Here is a 14,611-nt window from a genome sequence, read left to right as displayed (position 1 = left end):
ATAAAACCCCTCTCCTCCAGCAGAACAGGGAGAATGAACACGCTCCATAAGCAGAAAGAGCGAGAGAGAGGAGAAAAGTTAATCATGAGCCTGGGGTTGAGTGAGTGAGAGGGGGCTGTGTGAGAGGAGGAAAGGAGAGCAGTAGGAGAGAAGGTAGACTAGGCAAGCCCCTGGAGGAGACTGACAAGAGGACGAGGAGATGTGGGGGGCAGAAAACAAGAGGTCACAATACAGTATCCAGGATGAGAGGAGGATGAGTGGACTGGATTTCAGAGCCATGGGAAAGAAATAAAGAGGAAGAGTAGAAAGGATGCTGACAGTGTCTTCAGTTTCTATTCTTTACCAAGGCCACTCCATTGAATCGTACATGTAAAGGTTCTATCCTCGCTCCATGTCACATTCTCTTTACCGTTCCATTCTGTCCATCTCTACAGGTCTGTATGTTAGTCTCCTCTAATTCTGTCTGTCTGTCCATCTCTGTCAGTCAGTCCGTCACTATTAGTGTTCGTCTGTCGGTCGGTCTGTCTTCTCTACCAGTCTCCCTGTGCTCCAACAAAACCCTCTTTGCAGCTCAAACTCCTGACTGCAGACCAGAATAATATCCTGCCAGTGAGGGAACAGGGAACGGTCCGTTCCCTCTTTCTCCTCCCCTAAAAACCCAACCCAACCCCCAGCCATTCGTCATCTGTCAGCCAGCCCCCGTAATGAAGGAAAAACAAAGCTCAAAACTCGGGCCAAAATGCTAATTCTAATGAAAAAAGTGCATTAGATTTCTCTGAGTGCATCATCATGAACCAAATCTTTACGCTGATGGGGCTGGCTTTAAAGTTCATTAAGTGGCCAGGGACTATGTCTGTATGTCTGAATCCAGAACGTCTGCATAACTGGGTAATGGTCTATTCATTCAGAGATGGCTGGGTGTATACCTTGGATCTTCCTCATGGGTTGAGTCTCAAATGGCACCCTATTTTGTATAAAGTGCACTACTTCTGACCAGGACCCATAGACATTTGGGACACACTCATGGCCTGTACAGAGCAGGGCCAGGTGAAGGATTCAATCACTCTCTTTCATGCCCTCCTTTCCCCCTTCCTCACCTCTTTCCCTAACCCACGCTCTATTCATATGACCTATGCCAATCTCTCATTCTCTCTTTTCTGAAACCCCCCCCCTCTTTCCCTCGCCTTCTCTTTCTACAACCTACCCCATTCTCTCTCCCTACGGCTTGCTCTATCTGTGAATGTCTTGATCTTTGACGGTGGGCTAGTTTCCATACTACACAGGCCTCTCTGCCTCAGCCCAAGCCTGCTCCAGGTAAGTCTCTCCTCTTCTCTCTCTGACCCACTATGGAGGTGCTCATCCTGGGCTAACTGGCTGGCTTCATGAAGGGGTCTGGTTGTAGTCAGAGGGCTATCAGATGGGGCTCTTTATCAGACTCAGGACAGATAGAGAACATCAAATGGAGAGAGGACAGGGGCTTGAACTCCTAAAAGGGCCCTGTTAAGGTATGGCTTTGAGATATACGCCAAGAAAGACATTTGAGTAATTGGAGAATGAACGCTATCAAAGCCTGAAATTAAGACATCAAATAAACCATAGAGCAAACGTAAAGATTCCATATGAATTTACAACAGGTGTGAGGTAGTTACAAGACGCCGCCTGAGGAAGCAGTGTTTTTAACATTAAGTTGAAACGCATTGGGTGTGCACCCCAGCTGTGATTTAAGCTTTTAAGTTATTTCAAACGTATGATTTTAAAACTCCAATATCTCTCTCTAATGGTCTACTTTACATTATGGCTTCCCTCATAGATCTCATATAACAACCTCCCTATTCCCTATCCGACTCATAGCCCTGTTGCTGAACAGGCAGTGTGATCCTACCCAGAGACAGAGATGAGAACCTCTCTCTCTCCAACCCAACAGCTTACCAGAGGAGTGACTAGTAGAGGGGGTGATTGCGTAATATGTTAAAGTCAGGACTTTCGGGGAAGAGTTGATCCTCTTTTTCTCTCTCCTGGAGATTAAAGCCTCTGTAATGTAAACTAGCTCTCCTCAGCTGTCAGCTGCACTCATAACGTCACGAGAGAGATGGGAGAGAGCCAGAAACACCAGGACAGGGAGATAAACACAACAAACAAAACGCCTATGTGCACATTACTGAACACAGAGGAGGAATGTTAAATGTAAAATCCGACCTGAGTTCAGAGATCAGCTGCTCTGAGCCCACAGAGATCGAAGATAGAAATGATGTAATCTGTGCTGGGATCAGTGTAGTGAAATCTCTGAGCGGTGTGTTCTGTATAATGCTGCTGCCACAAAGGCCGACTATCCTTGGAACCACAGTCCCTGTGTACATCCCAGCTAACAATGAGCTGATACTGAACTGCTGTGCTTTGTGCACATGTCATAATGAGAGATATGGAGTACCTGTACAACACCCTGCTGTATTGTGCTTTATGGAATACATGCTAGGACATCTGGAACTGTATTCACAAAGCGTCTCAGAATAGGAGTGCTGATCTAGGATCAGTTCTACCTTTAAGATCCTAATGAATACGATTATATGGACAGGGGAGTCCTCATCCTAGATCAGAACTCATACTCTGTCATGCTTTGTGAATATGGGCCCATGTTAATATACATACAGTGCATTCGGAAAGTATTCAGACCCCTTGACTATTTCCACATTTTGTTACGTTACAGCCTTATTCTAAAACTGATGAAATAGTTTTTCCCCTCATCAATCTACACACAATTCCCATAATAACCAAGAACCCCCCCCCCCCCCCCCCCGAAATATCACATTAAAATTAAGTATTCAGACCCTTTACTCAGTACTTTGCTGAAGCACCTTTGACAGCGATTACATCATCGAGTCTTCTTGGGTATGACACTACAAGCTTGGCATACCTGTATTTGGGGAGTTTCTCCCATTCTTCTCTGCAGATCCTCTCAAACTCTGTCAGGTTGGATGGAGAGCATTGCCACACAGCTATTTCTAGGTCTCTTCAGAGATGTTCAATCGGGTTCAAGTCTGGGCTCTAGGTGGGCCACTCAATGACATTGAGACTTTTCTTGGCTGTGTGCTTAGGGTCGTTGTCCTGTTGGAAGGTGAACCTTCATCAAGGATCTCTCTGTACTTTGCTCCGTTCATCTTTGCCTCGATCCTGACTAGTCACCTAGTCCCTGCCACTGAAAAACATCTCCAGAGCATGATGCTGCCACCACCATGCTTCACCGTAGGGATGGTGCCAGGTTTCCTCCAGATGTGACGCTTGGCATTCAGGCCAAAGAGTTCAATCCTGGTTTTATCAGACCAGAGAATCTTGTTTCTGATGGTCTGGGAGTCTTTAGGTGCCTTTTGGCAAACTCCAAGCGGGCTGTCATGGGCCTTTTACTGAGGAGTGGCTTCCGTCTGGCCCCTCTACCATAAAGGCCTGATTGGTGGACTGATGCAGAGATGGTTTTCCTTCTGGAAGGTTCTCCCATCTCCACAGAGGAACTCTGGAGCTCCGTCAGAATGACCATCGGGCTCCTGGTCATCTCCCTGACCAAGGCCCTTCTCCCGTGATTGCTCAGTTTGGCCGGGCAGCCAGCTCTAGAAAGAGTCTTGGAGGTTCCAAACTTCTTCCATTTAAGAATGATGGAGGCCATTGTAATCTTGGGGACCTTCAATGCTGCAGAATATTTTTGGTACCCTTCCCCAGATCTGTGCCTTGACACAATCCTGTCTCGGAGCTCTACGGACAATTCCTTCGACATCATGGCTTCGTTTTTGCTCTGACATGCACTGTCAACTGTGGGACCTTATATAGTCAGGTGTGTGCCTTTCCAAATCATGTACAATCAATACTTACGTAAATAAGGTATTTTTTTGTATAATTTTTAATACATTTGCTAATGTTTCTACAAACCTGTTTTAGCTTTGTCATTATGGGGTATTGTGTGTAGATTGCTGAGGATTATTTGAATAAGGCTGTAACATAACAAAATGTGGAAAAAGTCAAGGGGTCTGAATACTTTCCGAAGGCACTGTACAGTGACAGTGAAGAAGAGGTACCTGAGTGATTTTGGACTGCATGGAGGAGACATTGGCTGAGGGAACTTGTTTATCTTTCTCCTGCGAGCCGTCCCTAAAGAGAGAGGGAGAGAGCGAGAGAGAGACACAGGTAGACAGACAGAGAGAGACAGAGACAGACAAACAGAGAGACAGACAAACAGACAGGGAGGAAGAGAGGGTGGGGGGAGAGAGAGGGGGAGAGAAAAAGAGATAGAAGGGTTAAAAGAGAGAGGGAGAAAGATTAGGGAGATAAAGAGAAAAGAGAGCGAGAATAAAGTGAGAGGGAGTTCAGTGGCCGGGAGGGATGGAGACAGAGCCTCATATTAACACCCGCCACCTGTGGGTAGATTTTGGAAATGGTGAATAAGATGTCTATTTCACCAGCCATGTTGGCAGGTGGTCAGGGCTCTGCAGTGCGAGCATTTCACTTGCATTTGTGTTTTTCTATGTTTTATGTAAAACGTTTTCAGTGTAAATGTAAATTAATAAAATCAGATAAAAAGTATGTAGACAAGATAATGGACCTAGGGCTGAACCCATTTATTCGACTGGTCGATTGTTTGGTTGATCAAGATTTTTCTTTGTCGAGCAGTAGCAAATATATACAGTACCAGCCAATAGTGAAGTGATCTAAATTCTGAAATAATACATATGGAATCATGTAGTACGCAAAAACGTAAAAAAAAGCACTCTTGGCATTCTCTCAACCAGCTTCATGAGGTAGTCACCTGGAATGCATTTCAATTAACAGGTGTGCCTTGTGAAAAGTCAATCTGTGGAATTTCTTTCCTTCTTAATGCGCTTGAGCCAATCAGTTGTGGTTGTGACAAGGTAGGGGTGGTATACAGAAGATAGCCCTATTTGGTAAAAGACCAAGTCCATAATATGGCAAAAACAGCTCAAATAAGCAAATAGAAATGACAGGCCATCATTACTTTAAGACATGAATGTCAGTCAATCTGGAAAATTAAGAACTTTGAAACGTTCTTCAAGTGCAGTCGCAAAAACCATCAAGCGCTACGATGAAACTGGCTCTCATGAGGACCGCCACAGGAAAAGAAGACCCAGAGTTACCTCTGCTGCAGAGGATAAGTTCATTATAGTTAACTGCACCTCAGATTTCAGCCCAAATAAATGCTTCACAGAGTTCAAGTAACAGACACATCTCAACATCAACTGTTCAGAGAAGACTGCGTGAATCAGGCCTTCATGGTCGAATTTCTGCGAATAAACCACTACTAAAGTACACCAATAATAAGAAGAGACTTGCTTGGGCCAAGAAACATCAGCAATGGACATTAGACCGGTGGAAATCTGTCCTTTGGTCTGATGAGTCCAAATTTGAGATATTTGGATCCAACTGTTGTGTCTTTGTGAGAAGCAGAGTAGGTAAACAGATTATCTCCGCATGTGTGGTTCCCACCGTGAAGCACGGAGGAGGTGGTGTGATGGTGCTTTGCTGTTGACACTGTCTGTGATTTATTTAGAAATCAAGGCACACTTAACCAGCATGGCTACCACAGCATTCTGCAGCGATATGCCATCCCATCTGGTTTGCGCTTGGTGGGACTATCATTTGTTTTTCAACAGGACAATGACCCTGACCTGTTCACCGGACGTGCTACCTGTCCCAGACCTGCTGTTTTCAACTCTCTAGAGACCGCAGGAGCGGTAGAGATACTCTTAATGATCGGCTATGAAAAGCCAACTGACATTTACTCCTGAGGTGCTGCACACTCGACAACTACTGTGATTATTATTATTTGACCATGCTGGTCATTTATGAACATTTGAACATCTTGGCCATGTTCTGTTATAATCTCCACCCGACACAGCCAGAAGAGGCCTGGCCACCCCTCATAGCCTGGTTCCTCTCTAGGTTTCTTCCTAGGTTTTGGCCTTTCTAGGGAGTTTTTTCTAGCCACCGTGCTTCTACACCTGCATTKCTTGCTGTTTGGGGTTTTAGGCTGGGTTTCTGTACAGCACTTTGAGATATCAGCTGATGTACGAAGGGCTATATAAATAAATTTGATATGATAATGACACAAAACACACCTCCAGGCTGTGTAAGGGCTATTTGACCAAGAGGGAGAGTGATGGAGTGCTGCATCAGATGACCTGGCCTCCACAATCACCTGACCTCAACCCAATTAAAATGGTTTGGGATGAGTTGGACCGCAGAGTGAAGGAAAAGCAGCCAACAAGTGCTCAGCATATGTGGGAACTCCTTCAAGATGGTTGGAAAAGCATTCCTCATGAAGCTGGTTGAGAGAATGCCAAGAGTGTGCAAAGCTGTCATCAAGGCAAAGTGTGGCTACTTTGAAAAATCTGAAATATAAAATATATTTTGATTTGTTTAACACTTTTTTGGTTACTACATGATTCCATATGTGTTATTTCACAGTTTTGATGTATTCACTACTATTCTACAACGTAGAAAATAGTCAAAATAAAGGAAAACCCCTGGATCGAGTCGGTGTGTCCAAACTTTTGACTGGTACTATATGTTTATTGCATATTAATTGAATATTGCCAAATGCTTCAGCAAAAAATATTGAGCCTATTTAATGCAACCCTTGCAGTTAATAGACCACAAAGATGCATACAACTGACCTAAATGTTTGGAAATTATAAGTTTACTTTTTCATCCATAGACTTAAAACACATCAAGTGTAATTGGACTGTTTATCTCACATCTGAAGGCTGGGAGGCATTTACGACATACCTCAGATTGCTAATATATATTTTGGAGTAATAATTACATTACCAACATTCTCTAGTAATACTAGTCTCGTGCGAATAGGTCTTTGGTTACATGCATGCGATGCATACATGTGTCACGTAAAGAGAGCAAGGGTTAAGGGAATGCTTTTCCCTAAACAAATTAGGGATTTCGGTAACAGAACTTTTCAGTCAGAAATGGCTATAATTATGTTGCAGATTCAGGAACACAGCGCGATAAACACTTTGATGTTCTGTGGTGGTGCCGTAGCAGGGAGGAGAGAGAGACAACGGGTGCTAGTCACAGCCACTTGCTGTCTTTTATTTTTTTAAACACAGCAAGTCTGATCCCGGAACTTGCACAATCAAATCAATTGCTGGTTGGACTCCCACTAGTCATTTGTGTGTCTTAATTATTTAATCAAACAGTGTGCTTAAAGCATCAGACAAGCTCAGTGAATATACACTATACTATACAAAAGTATGTGGACAATGTGTTCTCTGGAGTGATGAATCACGCGTCACCATCTGGCAGTCCGACGGACGAATCTGGGTTTGGCGGATGCCAGGAGAACGCTACCTGCCCCAATGCATAGTGTCAACTGTAAAGTTTGGTGGAGGAGGAATAATGGTCTGGGGCTGTTTTTCATGGTTCGGGCTAGGCCCCTTAGTTCCAGTGAAGGGAAATCTCAATGCTACAGCATACAATGACATTCCAGACGATTCTGTGCTTCCAACTTCGTGGCAACAGTTTGGGGAAGGCTCTTTCCTGTTTCAGCATGACAATGCCCCCGTGCACAAAGCGAGGTTCATACAGAAATGGTTTGTCGAGATCGGTGTGGAAGAACTTGACTGGCCTGCACAGAGCCCTGACCTCAACCCCATTGAACACCTTTAAGATGAATTGGAACGCCGACTGCGAGCCAGGCCTAATCAGTGCCTGACATCAGTAATACTGTTGTGACTGAATGGAAGCAAGTGCCCGCAGCAATGTTCCAACATCTGGTGGAAAGCCTTACCAAAAGAGTGGAGGCTATTATAGCAGCAAAGGCAGCACCAACTTCATATTAATGCCCATGATTTTGGAATGAGGTATTAGACGAGCAGATGTCCACATACATTTGGTCACGTCGTGTAGTTGATTTGAATAAAACACATCGGATGTGTCAATATGGAAAAATACACGTTTCAAAATGTAGACCAATCGATTGGACGAAAGAACAGACGACCCGTGGTCGACCAAGATGTTTTAAAGTTGGGGACAGCCCTAATAAACAGCCTGGTGAGGTGGGGTGCTTTACCTGGAGAGGCTGGAGGTGGGGCTTGTGGGAGGGGAGGCGCTGGGGGACTTCTTGGCTCTGCCGGGGGATGAGGAGGGGGAACAGGAGGAGCCCTTGTTCTGGAGCTGGCCCCTAGAACTCTTACTCTTCCTCTTCTCATGAGGGGACCTGGAGCACAGGGAGGGAGGGATAGAGAGAGAGAGACATGGTGAAACTGCCCAAACCCTTTCAGGAAGTAATGGATTGAGAGACAAAACAGACAGTCACTGAGCTGCTGGAGCTCAAACTGCTACAGTGAATACAGAAATGTAGTTCTCTCACAGCATTGTCCCACTGTTTCCCCTTTATGACTGTTTCCAAGGTTCCCAGCTCTACCTACCTGGATCTGGGGTGCCTCCTGGGCAGAGCGAGGTTGTTGCCAAGGCGACAGGCGGCAGGGCCGTAGCGCTCCCTCTCCTCACCCCTCCTCTCAGACGAGCGAGCTCTGCTGTTCCCCCTGTTCTTCCTCCCAGGGGACCTGGAGCGAGACCTGCAGACAGACACAGGGAATGAGAGATGAACACAGAGATGGAAGGAGGGAGAGAGAGACGGGGGAGAAGAGAAGGGGGGAGTGAGAAAGAGAGGGAGAGGTGGAAAGAGGGAACACAGATGGAAGGACGGAGAGGAAAACTCAAAGCAACATAAAAAACAGAAATATGCAGTATTTTCCCCAGTGCCTGAGGCCAACCTAGCTTTTCTCTAGTGGTGAAGCACTGAGACCACTGAGGAGAGATGGAGGGTGTGAAATACTTAATCGGAGGGAAATTGCCAATTTTTTACAATCTGCTGCTTTAACCAGCAGCTGGTCTCTGGGGCTAACCTCCCACGCCCCAGCCTATTCCCTGGCCACCTAACTGCCCCCATGCCCTGTACTCTGACCTCTATTGCTCTACCCACCTCTCAGTATTATTACCAATCAGAGTACTGTTCATGGGTGTGCTCATAGTTACTATATTGAGATGGAGGGCAAAGAAACAGTTCTGAGTCTCCACTTATTAAGTAGAGTTTACCACTTTTCACTTGTTTACTCTTCAGAACCCATAGCGGCCATCGACTGGCGGAAAAATATTATATATATAGCGCTCGCGAACGGCCTTGTTTTTCAAACAATAATATATGTGTCTATATCGCAAAATGAACTTGCAAACAACCTGCTGTCGTATTCACGTGGCTGTTATCATCAACCAGAAACAGGATATGCTGTCTTTTGACTTTTAGATTAAAAAAAAAACTTCATTACTCAAAATGAAGGCGCCGAAGCAGACAACTGTATCTATAGTATAGTGGTTGGTGATACGGGTTCGGACACGTCCTTGCACTTTGAAAAGCGATGATGTCGAGGTGAGTGAAATAAGTAAAGGCAGATATATGTTTGATGTTGTCGATGTTAGATGCTGTGAAACATCGGGGAATAGCTGTCAGATTAGCAAGTCCTGTCATGATCACTTGGCAAGCACATCAGAGGTGAAGCTTGAATGATTGCTCTGTGTCTCATGGAAATAGTTGCCATGTTAGGCTGTTGGTTGTTTTGTCTTGTTTCTACCGATATAATTCATATAGAAATGGCCAAAGCTGCTTGCTATTACTAGTTAGTCTGTCAGGCAAGAAAAGTGACGTGCTTCCAGAAGTTCCATGAGATATTGTAGGCTAAATGCAAACACTAAAGTGGCAGTGTGAAATATGGGAAAATTGTCTCTAACAGTTGTGTTTGTACCTTCTCTATATGTCTCTATCTAATACTTGTTGCATTCACTGAATTATTGTCAAAGCAGGTTACCATTTCTACATTTTGTGTCTCTCAATCTACATTTTGAAATAGTTTCTGAATAGCCGTTTGCATTTTTACATAGCCTACTTTGTGTGGTTTTTGAAATACTTTCTGAATATAGTCCTCTGTTCACGTTTTGGAAAACATTTTTATTTGAATGTAAATCATATTTATAAGTATAATATATTATACTTGGTACATTTTGAGTAAGTCCTTTAGTCAACAAAACTAGTTTTTTTGTTGTTGTGTTGAGTGTTAATTGTTTTTTGATAGTGTCTTTAGACAATGGAAGACAAAATTAGTGTTATTCCTATTGAGGTTGTGTTCTTTAAAACTAAAACTTGTAATCTGTTCTATGTTTTTGAGTTATGTCTGTCTGTTTTAAATGTGTGACAAAATGAGATTACTGATAATTTTCAAGACAATCTACAGCAGCATTCTAGAATTCTATTCGGGTCTAAAGGGTTAACCACACCTGTATTTTGGTAGTAAATAGCATGTTATGGAAGTGTCCGGTCAATTCTCTGTGATTTCACTTTACCCCACCATCGATAGACTTCCACAAGCTTGTTCTGGAGTTGCAGGGGCACAGATAAAGCTTTGACAAAGGTTCCAAAAACACCCAAATACGTCATTTTAGAAACGGCAATGATGCAGGTCTTTAGACGTTGTACACATGAAATTGTGTCATTCTGAACTTCATCCACAACGTTATAATATGACATTTTGTTGGACTCAAGTGATACTTTGTGTGCACATGCGTGGCCTACGCAGAGAAGTAGTAGCTGGGTGTTTTTGGAGTGTTTGTTAATATTTTATCTTTGCCCCTGAAACTGCAGAATGAGCATGAGGAAGTCTATCGCTGGTGGGGTAAGTTTCTCAAAACCAAATCGCACCCCCCAAAAAAAGTGTCTGGTAACTTCTATAACATCCAAAATATAGATTTGGTTAAAAAACAAAGTTAAATTGTACTTTAATGTTACCCTCTGTTGCTCCAGTTAAGATCACTCTCCATTAGATTGGACATATTAAGGGAGGACAAGAGGCCACTATGTAAATGTCAGTGGCTGTGTTCTAAATGGGCCGTTATTCCTTATAGAGTGCACAAAGCTCTGGTCAAAAGTACTGCACTATATAGGGAATAGGTTGCAATTTGAGACGCAACCTGAGTGTCTACAGAGTGGTTAAATCACAGGCTCCTCTCTCTCCCTCTTTATAATACAGGACAGCCATTACGCCATTACCATGGTGATTCAGCCGTTTCACATCCCAAAGCCAAGAGCAACAACGACACCAAATGACTCACGCAATAATAACAAAAACAATCACATTTCTCCTGATTTAAAAGGCAACCCCCTCCAACCCCCACCAACCAGCTACAAATGAGCGTTTATTTAAGAACACTAGCGTACGTGCATGTCTGGATCCACTCTCACTCAGCCACAGAGAAACATATTTAATTCACACACACAAACTGGCCACACACAGATGAAAACGTAATCTAATGGAGCCGTTTAAAAAGTACTTTGCAGCCGGGGACACAGTGGACCGCTGGACGAAAGCCAATTTGGCCCGAGGATAAACACAAACAGAGAGGTCATCCCCTGCCATAGGGGCTGAAGAGGTCACAAAGTGAGCAAAAAGGAAGTTGTCAGAGGAAGGGGTGGAGGGCAATTTAAAATTCAGGGGGAAATCTACATCCACTTAGCCTGAGCAGAGTACCAGAGCATATGATCAATGACTCCAAACCTCTGTCAAAGAGACACTTTCAAGAGCAAATTGGATGAGTTCTGTCCACATCGAGACTGTACTCCAAATGGCACTCTATTGCCTTTATAGTGCACTACTTTTGATCAGGGCCTATAGGGAATAGGGTGTCATTTGAGATGCAACCTATAGGACTCTTTGTGGCTGCTCTTTCCCATCCATCCCCGAATCTCCTACCTCATTATCTGTCCTGTATGGATGTTGTTGACCCCATCCTGGCCCTTCATGGGCCCACGGGGGCCTCTACACTCCACTGGTAATGATCTTAGACTTCCCTCGGGGCAATGGGCCCCAATTAAACCCCCAGAGGTGGAGTAAGGGTGCAGGGGCTAAGGATGGGGGCAGGACAGACCTGTCAATGACTACAGACAATGTCAGAGGGCTGACAGGACAGAGTTGACCTTGAGACTAAGACAGGATGCAGATGATGGACAGAGAGAAGGAGGGAGGGGTAGGAGGGAGGAGGGGGAGAGAGAAAGAGATGGTGGGAAAGTAGTAGGCCAGTTAATGAAGAGCAGCTGATGAGTTAACGAGGGGGGAAACTCCCCCCGTGTCACAGCCAGGGTCCTCATTAACCACAAGGAAGGAAGGAAGGAGAGAGAGCGAGAGAGCGAGAGAGAGAGAGAGAGAGCGAGAGCGAGAGAGGTCCATTGGACTGCTAAGGGCTAATGGTGTCGAGCAGCATGACACCAATATCCTCTCTCTCTCTCTGTATGAGTGTGTAGCTCTGTCTTTGTGTGATGGACAGTTATGACAGGGTCAGAGACATGTGTGTGTAATCCTTTCAGTATCTGACAGCACTCAGCGTGTCACTAACAGAGCTGGAGAGGAGGGGGAGAAAGGACACGAGGAGAGTGAGCTGCCAGCTTAACTGGGTTGTCACCCCCGAGACCCAGACAGACAGGCTGCCTCTCAAATGACACCCTATTCCCTATATACTGCACTACTTTTGACCAGGGCCCTATTCCCTAAATAGTGCACAACTTTTTCAACGGGTGATATTTGGGACGCACAAAACATATACGCAGCCAGCCACCTGCAGGAAGGCTCCATTCCCAAGACATCATTCTCAGGATTAGTAAGGAAGATGCTGGGGATTGATATTTTTTTTATGCTGTAAAAGGTTCGAAGCTCATAACCTGTTCCAGCCTCCCAACACAAAACAAAACGCTGTCTGATTCTGTGACTGCTCATTATCAGGGATCCATTTCACTCTCCCACAACCAAGATTTTTGTATTTTATTTTACTTTCTCGGTCGAGGAGAAAAAAAAAAGATTAAGGGATGAAATTTGGCGGGCTTGCACATTAGAGGAGTGAAATCTCTGACACGAGGCTCAGCAGAGGCCCCCTTCTCAATCTAAGCCCTTTAATTCACATACTGTAAGTGATTTAAAACCTCGGGCAGAAACGATTAAATCTCAGTGAAATTACATTAATGCTCGTCAGAATGACACGAGGCTGGCATAATTACAGCAACTCCACCCGCTGATAATGACAAACTGGCCGTGATTTCCAAAAAGAGTGAGAGGAGGGTGAGAAAACAATTGAGATGAAAAACTTGGAGAGTGTGTGGAGGCATCGGGAAACAGAGAGAGGTAGCCGACACGCTATAGTGAAGCCGCTGCAAAAGAATACTGCCAGCCAGCCAGAAAGCCACTTCCTTCATTAGGCAGTAGGCACGGTAGAGGCATCAGGTACTGTAGGTTCATAAACAGAGCAGTTTGTTCGTATAGTTAATTATGTTCAAAAGTCTGAGCCTCAGGCCAAATGACAACACCTATTCCATTGTAAAGGCCATGTTGTGATGAGAGAGACAGTTTCTTTTGGGGATAGCGGTTGGACCACTCACCTAGACCTGCGGACTGTTTTGTAGGCGCTGGGCAGGGCGTGCTTGGTTTTGGACCGCGACTTGGAGCGAGACCGCGATCTCGCCGGTGACCTCTTCTTGTGTTTCTTCTTCTTCTTGTCTCTGTCTCCTTTCGCTCTGTCCCGCTCCTTCTCCGGTCTTCTGGAGGTAGAGGAGGATGAGGAGGTGGGTAGCAGGAGGGAGGAAGAGGGGGGCTCTTTGCTTTTGAAGGCATTGGCGTCAGGGGGTCTTTGATCAGCAGGGTACACAGGTGCTCTGGAAGCCAACGGAGGGGGGACAGAGACGACGGGGGCCACTGGGAACTTTGGCAGCTGTGGATAGGATAGAGAGAAGGAAAGAGAGAGAGCGAGAGGGATGAGCGGAGGAGAGAAAAGGAGGGGGGAAAGAGGGCATATTAATGACAGACAGATCTGCAGCTTGGGCCTTTTCTAGTTTAACGAGTGCAAGAAAATCTGAAGGCTTCCCTCTCAGAATGAGCGTACTGAGGAGTGAGAGAGAGAGGAAGTGAGGGAGCGATAGAGCTAGAGAGACCTGAGAGGGGAAGTGAGGGAGCGATAGCAGCTAGAGAGAGAGAGGAATAGGGAGCGATAGAGCTAGAGAGAGAGAGGAAGATGTGAGGGAGCGATGCGAGCTTAGAGAGAGAGAGGAAGTGAGGGAGCGATGAGCTAGAGAGAGAGAGAGTGGGGAAGCGATAGAGCTAGAGAGAGAGGGAAGTGAGGAAGCGATAGAGCTAGAGAGAGAGAGGAAGTAAGGAAGCGATAGAGCTGAGAGAGAGAGGAAGTGAGAAGCGATAGAGCGTAGGAGAGAGAGGAAGTGACTGAGAAGAGCTAGAGAAGAGAGGAGTGAGGAGCGATAGAGCTAGAGAGAGAGAGGAGAAGTGATAAATGGAAAGCGATAGAGCTAGAGAGAGAGAGAGAAGTGAGGAAGCGATAGAGCTAGAGAGAGAGAGAAGTGAGGAGCGATAGAGCTAGAGAGAGAGAGGAGTGAGGAAGCGATAGAGCTAGAGAGAGAGAGGAAGTGAGGGAAGCGATAGAGCTAGAGAGAGAGAGGAAGTGAGGAAGCGATAGAGCTAGAAGAGAGAGGAAGTGAGGGAGAGATAGAGCTAGA

The 14,611-nt window shown here is 45.2% G+C and overlaps 1 protein-coding gene across 4 annotated transcripts in view; it reads right to left on the bottom strand.

Moving 5' to 3' along the window:
* The window catches only part of LOC111961678 (splicing factor, suppressor of white-apricot homolog), a 135,106-nt gene that overhangs the window by 2,648 nt on the left and 117,847 nt on the right, over positions 1-14,611 (bottom strand). For 3 of the 4 annotated variants that reach the window (XM_023984120.1, XM_023984121.1, XM_023984124.2), the window contains 4 exons: positions 13,487-13,815; positions 8,442-8,591; positions 8,084-8,230; positions 4,062-4,134 (listed from right to left, as the gene is read on the bottom strand). In XM_023984120.1, coding sequence (XP_023839888.1) covers positions 4,062-4,134; positions 8,084-8,230; positions 8,442-8,591; positions 13,487-13,815 — 699 coding nt within the window. The remainder of the gene's footprint in view (positions 1-4,061; positions 4,135-8,083; positions 8,231-8,441; positions 8,592-13,486; positions 13,816-14,611) is intronic. The other variant, XM_023984122.1, reaches the window with a different exon arrangement.

This window comes from Salvelinus sp. IW2-2015, linkage group LG4q.1:29 (assembly GCF_002910315.2).
Source record: "Salvelinus sp. IW2-2015 linkage group LG4q.1:29, ASM291031v2, whole genome shotgun sequence".
NCBI lineage: Eukaryota > Metazoa > Chordata > Actinopteri > Salmoniformes > Salmonidae > Salvelinus > Salvelinus sp. IW2-2015.
This window is presented reverse-complemented; position numbering and strand designations above follow the sequence as displayed.